This window comes from Pecten maximus, chromosome 3 (assembly GCF_902652985.1).
Source record: "Pecten maximus chromosome 3, xPecMax1.1, whole genome shotgun sequence".
Lineage (NCBI taxonomy): Eukaryota > Metazoa > Mollusca > Bivalvia > Pectinida > Pectinidae > Pecten > Pecten maximus.
This window is the reverse complement of record NC_047017.1, coordinates 36,490,873-36,504,514: the sequence shown is the minus strand read 5'-3', so window position 1 is coordinate 36,504,514 and position 13,642 is coordinate 36,490,873. Positions and strand designations below refer to the sequence as shown.

The 13,642-nt window shown below is 36.8% G+C and overlaps 1 protein-coding gene across 2 annotated transcripts; it reads left to right on the top strand.

Moving 5' to 3' along the window:
- Window positions 1–11,291, top strand: LOC117324045. 2 transcript variants are annotated; one of them, XR_004531885.1, is made up of 4 exons: window positions 1–403; window positions 3,054–3,227; window positions 9,739–10,329; window positions 10,406–11,291. XR_004531885.1 is itself a non-coding variant. In XM_033879657.1 (3 exons), exons 1-3 carry the CDS (start codon window positions 139–141, stop codon window positions 10,260–10,262), a joined length of 963 nt encoding a protein of 320 aa, XP_033735548.1. In that variant the 5' UTR covers window positions 1–138; the 3' UTR covers window positions 10,263–11,291. The 2 variants fall into 2 exon arrangements, 1 of the variants encoding a protein (XP_033735548.1); XM_033879657.1 differs by having other exon boundaries at window positions 9,739–11,291.
- Window positions 11,292–13,642: the final 2,351 nt, after the last annotated feature.

Here is a 13,642-nt window from a genome sequence, read left to right as displayed (position 1 = left end):
GACAGAGGGTGTATATACCTGAGTAGACAGCGATAAAGCTAGGGTAAGTTGGTAGGAATGACTACCACTAGGAACAGTAGTAGGCAGCAGATAGGTGACGTCACCACTGGACAATAAGCTGGGAATGACAAACAAACTATGAGGGGATATCACTCTGAACGTCCACACCGGACCGAACGTGGACGCCGCGATTTTAGGATGGCGAACGGTCCGTGCCAATGGGTGTTGCTGTTGCTCCTACTAGCGGTGCTAGTTTTGGCCATTGTGGCTTTTGCCACACCTAATTGGGCCTACATTTCGTTGACTGGCAACACAGCAGCCTTTACTTTTGGTTTTTTCGATGTCTGCCAATCGAGCACTTGTGCAACATATTTGACTTTCTTCCGGCTGGACCGATACAGTGGTAAGTGTGTGGGATATAGTATGTGTCTATTCCACATGTGGAAGTGGTTCTATGTTACCACTACCAGTTTAAATATTATTGTCTGTATAATATGTTTTTACCACTAATTTGTATATATTATTTCCTATAAAATATTGATATAAACGCTAACGCTAACGACTCTGAAGGCATTGAAGCAATAGGCATCAATATATCAACGTGGTAAAAGGAAACATCCGGCTTTCGTATGTTTTGTTGAGGGAAATATTTGAGCATCAATAGCCGAATCCAGGTGTATAATGTTAGTACTACATCATCAAAACACCTGTGATTTTACATGTAAATTTTATAGATTAAGGCGATTGTAGAACGAATATCCTTTAACGCAAACTGTAAAACAGGATAAAAGTTGGCCATGGCTATCAAGTTAATTTCGTTTGAGTGAACGTTGTGACAGAAAGGGAGATACAATAAAACTAGGTTTTAGGTCAGGTTTTTCTGTAGTCATCCGTGTAGGCGATAGCAAGGTTGGGCAACGGTGCATTCCTGAGCCTTGCCAGATCTTTTGTCATACAGGTCCTGGTATTTGGCTCCAGATTCTCCTTCACAGCCTGGCCTTTATATAGATAAAACACTACAAAGAGCAGCGGAGTCGAATGGTTACACATTATGTTAATTCTTTGTACGTGTGTGTCATTACCTACATTCATAATGGCGAGAAAATGTCGAGATTAAAATAGCGATACACACATGTACCGTGAAAACAGCGGTAGGCTTAAAGGCTTAGGGAATTTTATCAATTCTATTGTGTCATGTGTATAATCCGTGTTATTTGTACTTTACATCGACGAGAAAGCATAACAACTCGACATTATCACAAATGAATTGTGGAGAACACGCTTTATAAGTCAAAGGAATTCCTCTTAAATCGATACTAGTAATACCTAAAGCCTTGACATGTATAGCTGTGTATGAATTTATGTTAATATTGCTGTGTTCTATTCCTTCTATGATATATTGAAAGGTATATGTAAATAGTTTTGCAGCAAAAAAATCTATCTTTGAGGTGGAAACAATGATAAATTAATTAATTTCCCAACTTCCATCAACCTCTTATTTCATCTCCCATTCTCTCTTTACATTATCCAAATATAATAAACTCTACTTTGTCTGGCTTACACCAACCCTCTCTCTTCTTAACGCCAGTCACACCAACCCTCTCTCTTCTTAACGCCAGTCACACCAACCCTCTCTCTTCTTAACGCCAGTCACACCAACCCTCTCTCTTCTTAACGCCAGTCACACCAACCCTTTCTCTTTAACGCCAGTCACACCAACACTCTCTCATTCTTAACCGCCCGATAACACCAACCCTCTCTCTTCTTAAACGCCAGTCACACCAACCCTCTCTCTTCTACGCCAGTCACACCAAACCCTCTCTCTTTAACGCCAGTCACACCAACCTTCTCTTATCTTAAACGCCAGTCACACCACCTCTCTATTCTTAACGCCAGTCACACCAACACTCTCTCTTCTTAACGCCAGTCACACAAACCTCTATCTTCTTAACGCCAGTCACACAAACCTCGCTTCTTAACGCAGTCACACCAACCCTCTTTTCTTTACGCCAGTAACACCAACCTATCTCTTCTTAACGCCAGTCACCAACCTTCTTCTTCTAACGCAGTACAACAACTCTATCTTCTTAATCGCAGTCACACCAACCTTCTCTATTTAACGCCAGTCACACCAACCCTCTCTCTTCTTAACGCCAGTCACACCAACCCTCTCTCTTCTTAACGCCAGTCACACCAACCTTCTCTCTTCTTAACGCCAGTCACACCAACCCTCTCTCTTCTTAACGCCAGTCACACCAACCTTCTCTCTTCTTAACGCCAGTCACACCAACCTTCTCTCTTCTTAACGCCAGTCACACCAACCTTCTCTCTTCTTAACGCCAGTCACACCAACCTTCTCTCTTCTTAACGCCAGTCACACCAACCTTCTCTCTTCTTAACGCCAGTCACACCAACCTTCTCTCTTCTTAAAGCCAGTCACATTATACTCTGTCTACTTTACCCAACTCGCACCAAACCATTCACTCTACTTTACCAACTAAGACCTCAAGAAATAATATATAACACGTACGTCTAACATTATTTTGACAAAATGTTGTGTAAAGATACCTTCATGAAATTACCCCTTTCTGCTTCTTCGAATATATGGACGACTGTTTTACCGAGACCATTATGTGATATGTTGGGGAATCACAGAATACTTATATTAGGTTTTTGTTATTTTGATTTTCTTGACTCTAAATCGTAACTGATGATGACAGTCATCTCTCTTTTTTCTCTAAACAAAACAAATTGTATGCATTGTAACACGTAACAATGGATGGTACCATGTAACAATGGACGGTACCATGTAATAATGGACGGTACCATGTAACAATGGACGGTACCATGTAACAATGGATGGTACCATGTAACAATGGATGGTACCATGTAACAATGGATAGTACCATGTAACAATCGATGGTACCACGTAACAATGGATGGTACCACGTAACAATGGATTGTACCAATTTACAATGGATGGTACCACGTAACAATGATGATACGTATTTTCCTGACCTCTGTCCTACCGACAATCTTGTTTGTATTTCCAGGTGAGATGGTTGGCTGTATACTATTCCTGTTGCTGGCCATCCTCAGTCTGACTATGGCGCTGTTCTTCTGTTTCTCGTCTGTATGTGTGGATGTACTCCGGGAGTGCTGCCGAGGAGGATGTGGCTCGGACAAACAGAAGATTCTCGCATGCGCATGCTTCGCTTTACTCGGAGGTAAAGTCACCTCATATTTGTGCCTTTATAATGTTAATAGCACACATTAAGTATCATTTATAGATGATTCCTCTATTCCCATGGCAAGCTTGTTAGACTTGTAACACATAATAAATTAACAAACACCAAATTGAATTGAAATAAGGCCGTTTTATTAACGACGTAAGGATATCAATAATGTATATAGACATTTTACATACATTGTTACATCAAGTCTAAGATGGGGATATGCAAAACACCCATCAAAAAATATGTTTACATACATTGTTACAAATATAAAGTCTAAGATGGGGATATGCAAAACGCCCCATGGATCTAGGTGGATTGAAGGGGAGGTGGTGGGAAAAGATATAGAGCTTCCAGCTAAACTATAATTAGTAAACATGTACACTAATTATAAAAATAAACAAACGTGTACAGACCTTGTTCCTCCATATCTCAGCGGCCTCTGACCTCTGCGACCAGTGGCCCTGTACTTATATAGGAGCTATAAATAGAAGCAGACTAACTCTGCATCCTTAGCCAATCACCTCACTTCAAATTCTAAAATGGTCAGCATCCATATGATGCACAAAAACTTGAAATAATTACGAATGGAATAATCCATAATATAAATGACATGATAAAGTGGAACATATATAAATGACATTGAAATAATTACGAATGGAATAATCCATAATATAAATGACATGATAAAGTGGAACATATATAAATGACATTAAACAAAGTTTAATTTGTATGTAACCAGTATCTATATCCTCGTGAATATTACCGAGGAAGATCGTGTTCTAATGACGAAATATAACTGTATAATGTCCTTACTAAGTTTTTATTTTCTTGATTTTGATAAAACCGCAAAACTTAATACACAAAATAATCTACTATATAAGTAAGTCAGTGTGTTTCATTAATTCGGAGGACAGGTCAGATTGTCATTGCTCTTTATCGTAGGGATGTGATTAATTTGTACATGTATATGCTTCAACCTTAGTAAAATTAAGTACTTATTGAATTCCTCAAGTACAGAGAAAATAAATACTTTCATTATATTTTCATTTTAAATACATGGAACCATGCTATATTCCTACTGATTTATCATCGCCCATGACAACCATGTTATAATCCCTCTGATTTATCATCGCCCATGACAACCATGTTATTTTCCTACTGATTTATCATCGCCCATGACAACCATGTTATATTCCTACTGATTTATCATCGCCCATGACAACCATGTTATATTCCTACTGATTTATCATCGCCCATGACAACCATGTTATATTCCTACTGATTTATCATCGCCCATGACAACCATGTTATAATCCTACTGAATTTATCATCGCCCATGACAACCATGTTATAATCCTACTGATTTATCATCGCCCATGACAACCATGTTATATTCCTACTGATTTATCATCGCCCATGACAACCATGTTATATTCCTACTGATTTATCATCGCCCATGACAACCATGTTATATTCCTACTGATTTATCATCGCCCATGACAACCATGTTATAATCCTACTGATGTATCATCGCCCATGACAACCATGTTATAATCCTACTGATTTATCATCGCCCATGACAACCATGTTATAACCCTACTGATGTATCATCGCCCAAGATAACCATGTTATAATCCTACTGGTTTATCATCGCCCATGACAACCATGTTATAATCCTAATGATTTATCATCGCCCAAGATAACCATGTTATATTCCAGCACCACTGTTTAGTACCTAGTGGAGGACTTTTCAGTTTCAGTCATTGGTAAATACTAAAATGAACGAATATTGATTTGATCGGTTTTAATCTGGTGGTGAATTGAGTTGGTTTGGGTATACTTTTTCACTCACATGAGATCGACAAAAATAAGATTAATTCAGAATCTTAAATAGTATAGTCACAAATCCGCTGATTCTATATCCTTGCCGACTGAAGCATGGCTTTCTTATACTGTAGACATGTCCAAGGACGCACCAAACATGATGTTATACAGGTTTTCTGTAGTAGGAGGACGCCAATATACAGTATCATAACACAAATCTCGGAGAACCTGATATCTTAAAACGATATTTGCTTACGACAAAATGCACAGATCAAAAATCAAATTAGAATCAAATGCACAGTATCATTATAAACAGCTGAAAACATTTCCTGATGTTAATTTCCTTTTAATGATCCTTCGTATGACGCTATCAGAAGGAAATTTTGTGGTAAATTTTAGCGTTAAACTTAACGATTACAAGTTGTTGTTTTTTTATTATCTTTATATCGTCACTTTGACTTGTATTTATGATCATTCTTATTTTTTTTTTTTAACTCGTTAATTACAGTGATTGCGTTTCATGTTTAAAAACACACATTACTAACTTTCCGAATATCAAGCCTGTATCTTTAATTTATTTCTGTTTAAGTAAAATATATATATATTCGATGGGACCGCGAGTCTTTAGCACGATCAACAAATCTTTAACACGTCTAGGGAGGGTAACTCAATTGTCCAATCACCTTTGTCCAGCTTACCGACTCTCTTATTATGTAACATGTAAATCCTACCTGGCGGTACTGACCCCAGGAAAAAGAAACCAAACTAAGGTAATTCAAATTCTTTTATTTCCTTGTGTTACAAGACACATCGGGGAGTAGACATATATAATATTAACAACACTACAGATAGTGTTGGACAACCATACCATTGTATCAATAAACCGGTTATATATATTATCGTTCTACACATTGCATGGTAGGCTTATATCATTAAAAAATAGCAGAAAGCAATACATTTACTTAAATGATGTCATTCATATCAAAAAATAATTATCATAGTGTTTATGCACTGATACATTCATTCCAGTAACTACTATAATAACTCCTGAGAAATTCCTCATGAATATCCTTGTTATAAGCCCCAGAATAAAATTGATATGAACAATAACATATATATCAGCATATATGATATACATATATCATAAACGAATATTACAATATAAAATGCGTATCATTGACAATACATGCACAATATACATGTACTAGTACCATATAAATGGTAACTAACGTCACTGTTTAGGTGACTCATTTCACTAAAACCTCGCAACATTATTGCACCTAGAATCAACACACATTCCCTGTGATTCCATAGAGTTAATAAAGTAATACAGAACCAAAGCCTGTATGTACGGGTACGTTTTTGGATTGAAAACGAACCATTGACAAAAAAAAAGGGAATTTATTTCAGCATTATTAATCGTTTCTCACCTTCTATCAAACTGTAATAAATCTCGTATTCCAGTCCTTCACATCTCAGTATTTAAACATTAACTCTCTAAATAGACGAACTGGTTAAATATGCGATTATGATATACGTATAAATGTATATATACATTTGCAATTCCGATGTGTGTTCGTTCTATAACCTTACTAAGGAAAACATAATTTACAAGTGTGTAAACATCAAATTACACGCGTAGGAATATATTGTTCATAGCAGGACCGTTGAACACATGTGTAATTAGTATGAAAACGCAATGATATTATCGTTTCTGTTTTGACTCTGTGGTGGTTTTTTTCAAGAAAATATGAATTGAATTTGATAGAATAAATTTAATGTGGAGATGAAAAACAAATGGTTGAAATATAAATATAAGTTATAATTCCTTTTTTATCGTTTACTGTTGTATAAACTGCATATTTCTGTTACGGATATTTCAACATAGCGCACTCATTATATAACCTGCTTCACTTAAAATAGCTTTATCAATTTACACGCCAATAATGGATAAAAAATATTAATAAAATGATTTTATTACAAAACATGAAGTTTCAATTAAAAAATAAAAGTCGTGGCATTGAACAAAACCACCCATTAAACAAAGACTATAAGGTGATCAAACTCAGGAAAAGTGGGTATTTCTGTGCTATAACATGGATCACATTAGTGGGTATTTCTGTACTATAACATGGATCACATTGGTGGGTATTTCTGTACTATAACATGGATCACATTAGTGGGTATTTCTGTACTATAACATGGATCACATTAGTGGGTATTTCTGTACAATAACATGGATCACATTAGTGGGTATTTCTGTACTATAACATGGATCACATTAGTGGATATTTCTGTACTATAATATGGATCACATAAGTGGATATTTCTGTACTATAACATGGATCACATTAGTGGGTATTTTTCTGTACTATAACATGGATCACATTAGTGGGTATTTCTGTACTATAACATGGATCACATAAGTGGGTATTTCTGTACTATAGCATGGATCACATAAGTGGATATTTCTGTACTATAACATGGATCACATTAGTGGGTATTTCTGTAGTATAAAATGGATCACATAAGTGGGTATTTCTGTACTATAACATTGATCACATTGGTGGGTATTTCTGTACTATAAAATGGATCACATAAGTGGGTATTTCTGTACTATAAAATGGATCACATCAGTGGATATTTCTGTACTCTAACATGGATCACATAAGTGGGTATTTGTGTACTATAACATGGATCACATTAGTGGGTATTTGTGTACTATAACATGGATCACATGAGTGGGTATTTGTGTACTATAACATGGATCACATTAGTGGGTATTTCTGTACTATAACATGGATCACATAAGTGGGTATTTCTGTACTATAACATGGATCACATTAGTGGGTATTACTGTACTATAACATGGATCACATTAGTGCGTATTTCTGTACTATAACATGGATCACATTAGCGCGTATTTCTGTACTATAACATGGATCACATTAGTGGGTATTTCTGTACTATAACATGGATCACATTAGTGGGTATTACTGTACTATAACATGGATCACATTAGTGCGTATTTCTGTACTATAACATGGATCACATTAGTGGGTATTTCTGTACTATAACATGGATCACATTAGTGGGTATTTCTGTGCTATAACATGGATCACATTAGTGGCTATTTCTGTACTATAACATGGATCACATTAATGGGTATTTCTGTACTATAACATGCAGGGCATCCAGTAGGATTAAAATCTCAAGAGTCAGTGACCCTTACCTCTGAAATCCTGAGAGTCAAATCAAAATCCTGAGAGTAAAAATATAAAATTCTCAAACTTGACGGTTAATCGTTTCCAAATGTAAACTAATGAAAATGTCTTTTTTTTCAAAAATTATAATTAATTGAATTATATTCAAAAGAATTTAATTCATCTTAATTTATTATCTAATACAATGTATTTGTTTTTATTAAATAAATAAAAGAATTTTTAAAATTTACACTTTTCTTTTAATTATACAACGTATATTTTTTGTTTGAATTAAGTACAATTAAAACATAATTAATTTTTTTATTTACAATTTGTAATTTGTAGAACTGAAATAAATTTCTTGTAAACCTTTTAACAAAAAAACTTGTTTCACAGTTTTCTTGCTGAAATTATGTTTAAATGTGTTACATTGGTTAAACATAATTTGTAAAACCATCTTTTTATTTTTTATCTTTTTTTTAATCTGCTCAGCCTCTAGAGGTAATTTTTGTATGCTAATCCTGTTATCATATTTGCCGCCAAAATGTAACATGAATGATTTACGCTCCCCACCCTGTCAAATGCACTGCAGATCGAGGTCATGTAAGGTTATTCAGGTTAACAACAAAATGGCTGCCGCCTGTGTTGGCATGCTGCAAACTTGGCTTACTAACGATCTCATTCTTGTTATGTACATACTTGAAAGTTATCAAAAACATATGTTACATTTATTTGTTGAGATGGGAATCTTCTATAGCTTACTTATTTCAAATATTTAAATGTTATTGCTTAGAACAAAGTGCAGATCGGCCACTACAGGTAGGTACAGTGGATACTTCACCTGTGCCCCAATTTGGCAATCGGCAGCGACCGTTGAATTAGCACAGTTGAGTGGCTATTTTAATTGACTGCTAGGGGTATTCTACTAATTAGTGTCACTGACCATAGCAGATATACCCTTTGATGAGCCTGGGTATTGGACAACACATAGACTAATTACCAGTGGTGGTCAAAATGTGAAGCGTCAGATTGACGCACGGCATGCAAAAGTCGTGCGTCAAATGAAATTTTGCTGCGTCATTGACCCGAGGTCTCGGGTTAATGGATGCCCTGAGTCATGGATCACATTAGTGGGTCCTGCTGTACTATAACATGGTTTGCTGTAATTGTATTAAATAGTTCCCAGTCATGCTTGTTATTGATGTTTTACATACTTAACTGTACCTCTAATAACTAAAAGTAGTTGTCGTTAATAAGGCAAGATGTTTCCAAGTTGCCAATCTCCTTTTATTTAGTTATCTGAAGATTTTTGATATCTGAGATATCTGTTTTTTATACCCATAGAATCGTCTTGAGTGAACATGATGATGCATTGATATTTTTTGTGCGTTTATTTGTTTATTCATTGTTCAATAGAATATTTTGCAATGCTTCCTATCAGCTATTTAACGTGATTGTTGTTACTTACATTTCAGGTTTCTGTGAACTGGTGACCGTTGTTTGGTTTTACGTCAACACAATCCAGAACTACAACGCTATCAACACATTTCGGTTCCTGGTGGCCTCAACAAGAGCCGAGTACTCGCTCATCCTTGCCTCAGTAAGCGGTGGACTCGCCATCGTCATTGCCTTCCTCCTATTTTTATACCGATATATGATGTACGATGACGATGACGAGTACTATGATGATTACCCGAGAAAGCCTGTAAGACCTTCCCCAGAAACTGTCCGCCGGTATGCACCACCGCCCCCACCTGCCTCTCGCCCCCCGCCTAAAATGGGATCTTCTTACATAATGCCGGATCCAATCCGACTTCCGGACCAGCCAGTTAGTATGGCTCCTTCTGAATACCGACAAAAGTACGGAAACCAGGCACCCCAGGTGTATAGATACAGCTTCAAGAACGACGAAGATTTCTGGCGTTATGAGTCGGACAAACCGGACACACGCCCTGATAGCTATCGACTGTACAGTGGGGATCGTGGAAACCGCTACTAGTACTGAGGAATATCTAGCCAGAAACAGCATCAACAAAGAACTGGTAAAACAAATCTTAAGGAGGGCTATATCAACGGAGAATCTGGAATCTGCAGCCTGAAACTGAACAGTATCAACCGGTAAAACAAATCTTAAGGAGGGCGATATCTAAAGCATCAACGGAGAATCTCTAGCCTGAAACTGGACAATATCAACGAAGAATCACTAGTCAAACACTGGAAAACTGGCAAAACCAACCACAGGGGGGTCATTCTGATTTCGTCATATTTGAATAGGTACTAAAGAAACATGAAAAGCGATCATTGGCAGTGCTAACTAAGGTCGCTGATATATATATAACTTTAAATTGAGTTTTGTGATGTACATACATCTGATAGCATGTTTCCAGTTGTACCAGTCGACAGAATAAAAGTTTCCTCCAGGCCCTCAAGAAAAATTAGGATGCAAATACACGCATCCGGAACTTCAGTTGGGATTCAAATTCAATACGACGACTCCCGGCCGAATTACCTGTGATAGCAATGAAATAAACAAGGTTGTTGTTTGATCATCTCGGTCATTGTCCTTGGTAAACGTCTAATCATTGTAATGGTATTCCATAGATAGATACCTGTACTTATCAATGTAAACAATGCCTTTTTAATACTATAAATAGATATACGGAATACACTATAAGTGCCGCACCGGTTGCTATAGCTACCTGTATGTCAATTTATTCGTTTCTTTGGGTATGGTGCGCCACCCAATCAAACACTCTGTACTCACTAACATATCGTCTATATCATAATACAGTTGATCATTGTTAATGTTCAAGTGTAAATTACACGATTAACATTGCTACCTGCCCGGTCATTTAGAATTGATATATACGTATGATCACATGTCTCATTGCCTGTTACATAGTATGATTATATACAACACTATATATAATACTTGTCTCGATTGTTTGATAAGAGAATACAATGTATAAAAGACTTATACCAGGTGTGAACATGTAAATGTATACATTAAAATCCTATATAATTTGAACAAATTTTGTGTAGTCGATTTAGGAGAATGGTGTGATAGGCCGGGGAAGCACACCGCTTACTGTATTTTCATACACCATGTACTGTATATGTACTATCATACCATTCACTGTACTTATTCTCGATGTCCATTCGGATTTGTTTTTGCAGTTTAATCAATGATCGATCCCCATATTGACTATCCTCGTGATCCTGGATTGTGTGAACGCCTCTAACCCCTCAGCCTTCATATTATAAAGGGCTGTTTAGAGGACAGTTCATCCCAAACAAATCAAACTATAACTAATTACGACTGATTTCGATGGAGATGGTTTAACTAGAGACCAGTCCTAGCCATGATCTGTGGAGTTAGGGACAAACTTAAAGTTTAAAGACGGGAAATATGCATTAGTAAAATCTTCACCATAGGGTTGACACAATTGCAAAAATGTCAAAAGGGTTGAATTTAGTGGATTTAACATTTCAAACGGAATTTGCAGCTTAAGATCGAAATTAAAGGTACAATATATTCCTTTATCCCGATGTCAAAACCTCGCTTAGTCTATTACAGCTTTTGATTATAAAATGAACCTAACTTGTTTGATAACAAAGTAAACCCTATACCAGCCCCCGGGGCCGCGGTGGCCGAGTGGTTAAGGTGTCCCGACACTTTATCACTAGCCCTCCACCTCTGGGTTGCAAGTTCGAAACCTACGTGGGGCAGTTGCCAGGTACTGACTGTAGGCCGGTGGTTTTTCTCCGGGTACTCCGGCTTTCCTCCACCTCTAAACCTGGCACGTCCTTAAATGGCCCTGGCTGTTAATAGGACGTTAAACAAAAACAAACCAAACCAAATACCAGGCCCCTACATATCTTCGCCATAAAAGCATCATTATATCTTAAGGAACTGTACTTAAATTGTGTAATGCTTTCCTAATATTAATTTAAGAAAATAGCTGTGACCAGCTACAGTCGTGTTTCCATTAAAAAATGCAGAATATCCGTTAATGATAGGAATATTAAATAATACTCAACAGACCTGCCTCGTTTATACTGGATCCATATAGTTAATATAGTTATAAAAATGTTCTATCGCCGGCTCGACTACAGGTAGGTGATTGGGCACTCCCCTTCCTCCCGAGAGTAAATAAGTGTTATGGTTGTATTGTGGCGCTGTATACTGCACACGTGGAATGAATGGCTTATGGTTTTTGTGAAACCTTACACATCATCCTCAATAGCGATTTTATGGTAAATCTATGTGTTTGTTTTCAAAAGGGTCACTTCAACTATTGTTGTGAATTGTTTTGGGGATTATTTTGTGTAAATCCTGGAAATGACATCAGGAGAATTGTTGAACAGCTGATTTTTTCTGGTGCAACAGTTTTGATGTCGGTTATTCACCAAACGAAGTCGCTCTCTTGACAGAACTGCCATCGGAGACATTATGAAACAGACATTGACCAATCCATCGATTTCATTTCCAGACATGTCCGTAATGTATTGTCTTCTGATAACAATAACCAGAATAGTGTTGACCAAGTCAATCCTTAAAATCTTCCTGGATTCGAAATCGATGACACTACCTACGCTTCTACATACCAGTTTAATTTGATCATTAATGTACCAAACAGGAACGGGATACCCAAAAGCAATCATACTTTCAGTTTACCTATTGAGAATATTATACGAATTGTTTGTTTCAGAGTGAAATCCCGGGGCCCTACCAACGGTATTCTCATACAGTTGATACGATAACCAATTATTCTTTTCTAATATAACGATTTCGGTGAAATACAATAGAGAGTTTCTAAACGTGCAAGCTGATGGACACCTTTACTCAAGGTTTGCTGTAGACATCATGCTCACGTTGTAAAGCACATATACCCAATATCTTTGTGTGATCGTTATGAAAACAACAGGCGAAAATAACCACATGTATAAAACGAGGACAACATATCTAGAATCTATATATACAGAACAAAAGAGAAATTTACATCAACTATAAAAAATGAGCATGGAGGCACTGAATATACATAGGAAAAAATACCATGTATTCCTGAAGGTTAAGCGTACCACGTGTTCCTGAATGTTAAGCGTACCACGTGTTTCTCAAGGGTATGCGTACCACGTGTTCCTCAAGGTATACATATCATGTGTTTCTGAAGAGTAAGCGTATCATGTGTTCATGAAAGGTAAGTGTATCATGTGTTTCTGAAGAGTAAGCGTATCGTGTTCATCAAGTCAAATCCTAGAAATGTCATGTCCCCAAAAGGAGTCGGGGTAGCATTTTACGTTTTTGAGTCATTAAAGTGTCTGATGACTCGGTTGTCACTACTGGTTTTTAATTTGGAAACGTGATACAAAAGATTT

Coding starts and splice junctions, on each gene's coding strand:
- LOC117324045 (XM_033879657.1), top strand. CDS start 139: ATGAGGGGATATCACTCTGAACGTCCACACCGGACCGAACGTGGACGC. Junction 404..3,053: donor CCGGCTGGACCGATACAGTG/GTAAGTGTGTGG, acceptor TTGTATTTCCAG/GTGAGATGGTTGGCTGTATA. Junction 3,228..9,738: donor ATGCTTCGCTTTACTCGGAG/GTAAAGTCACCT, acceptor CTTACATTTCAG/GTTTCTGTGAACTGGTGACC.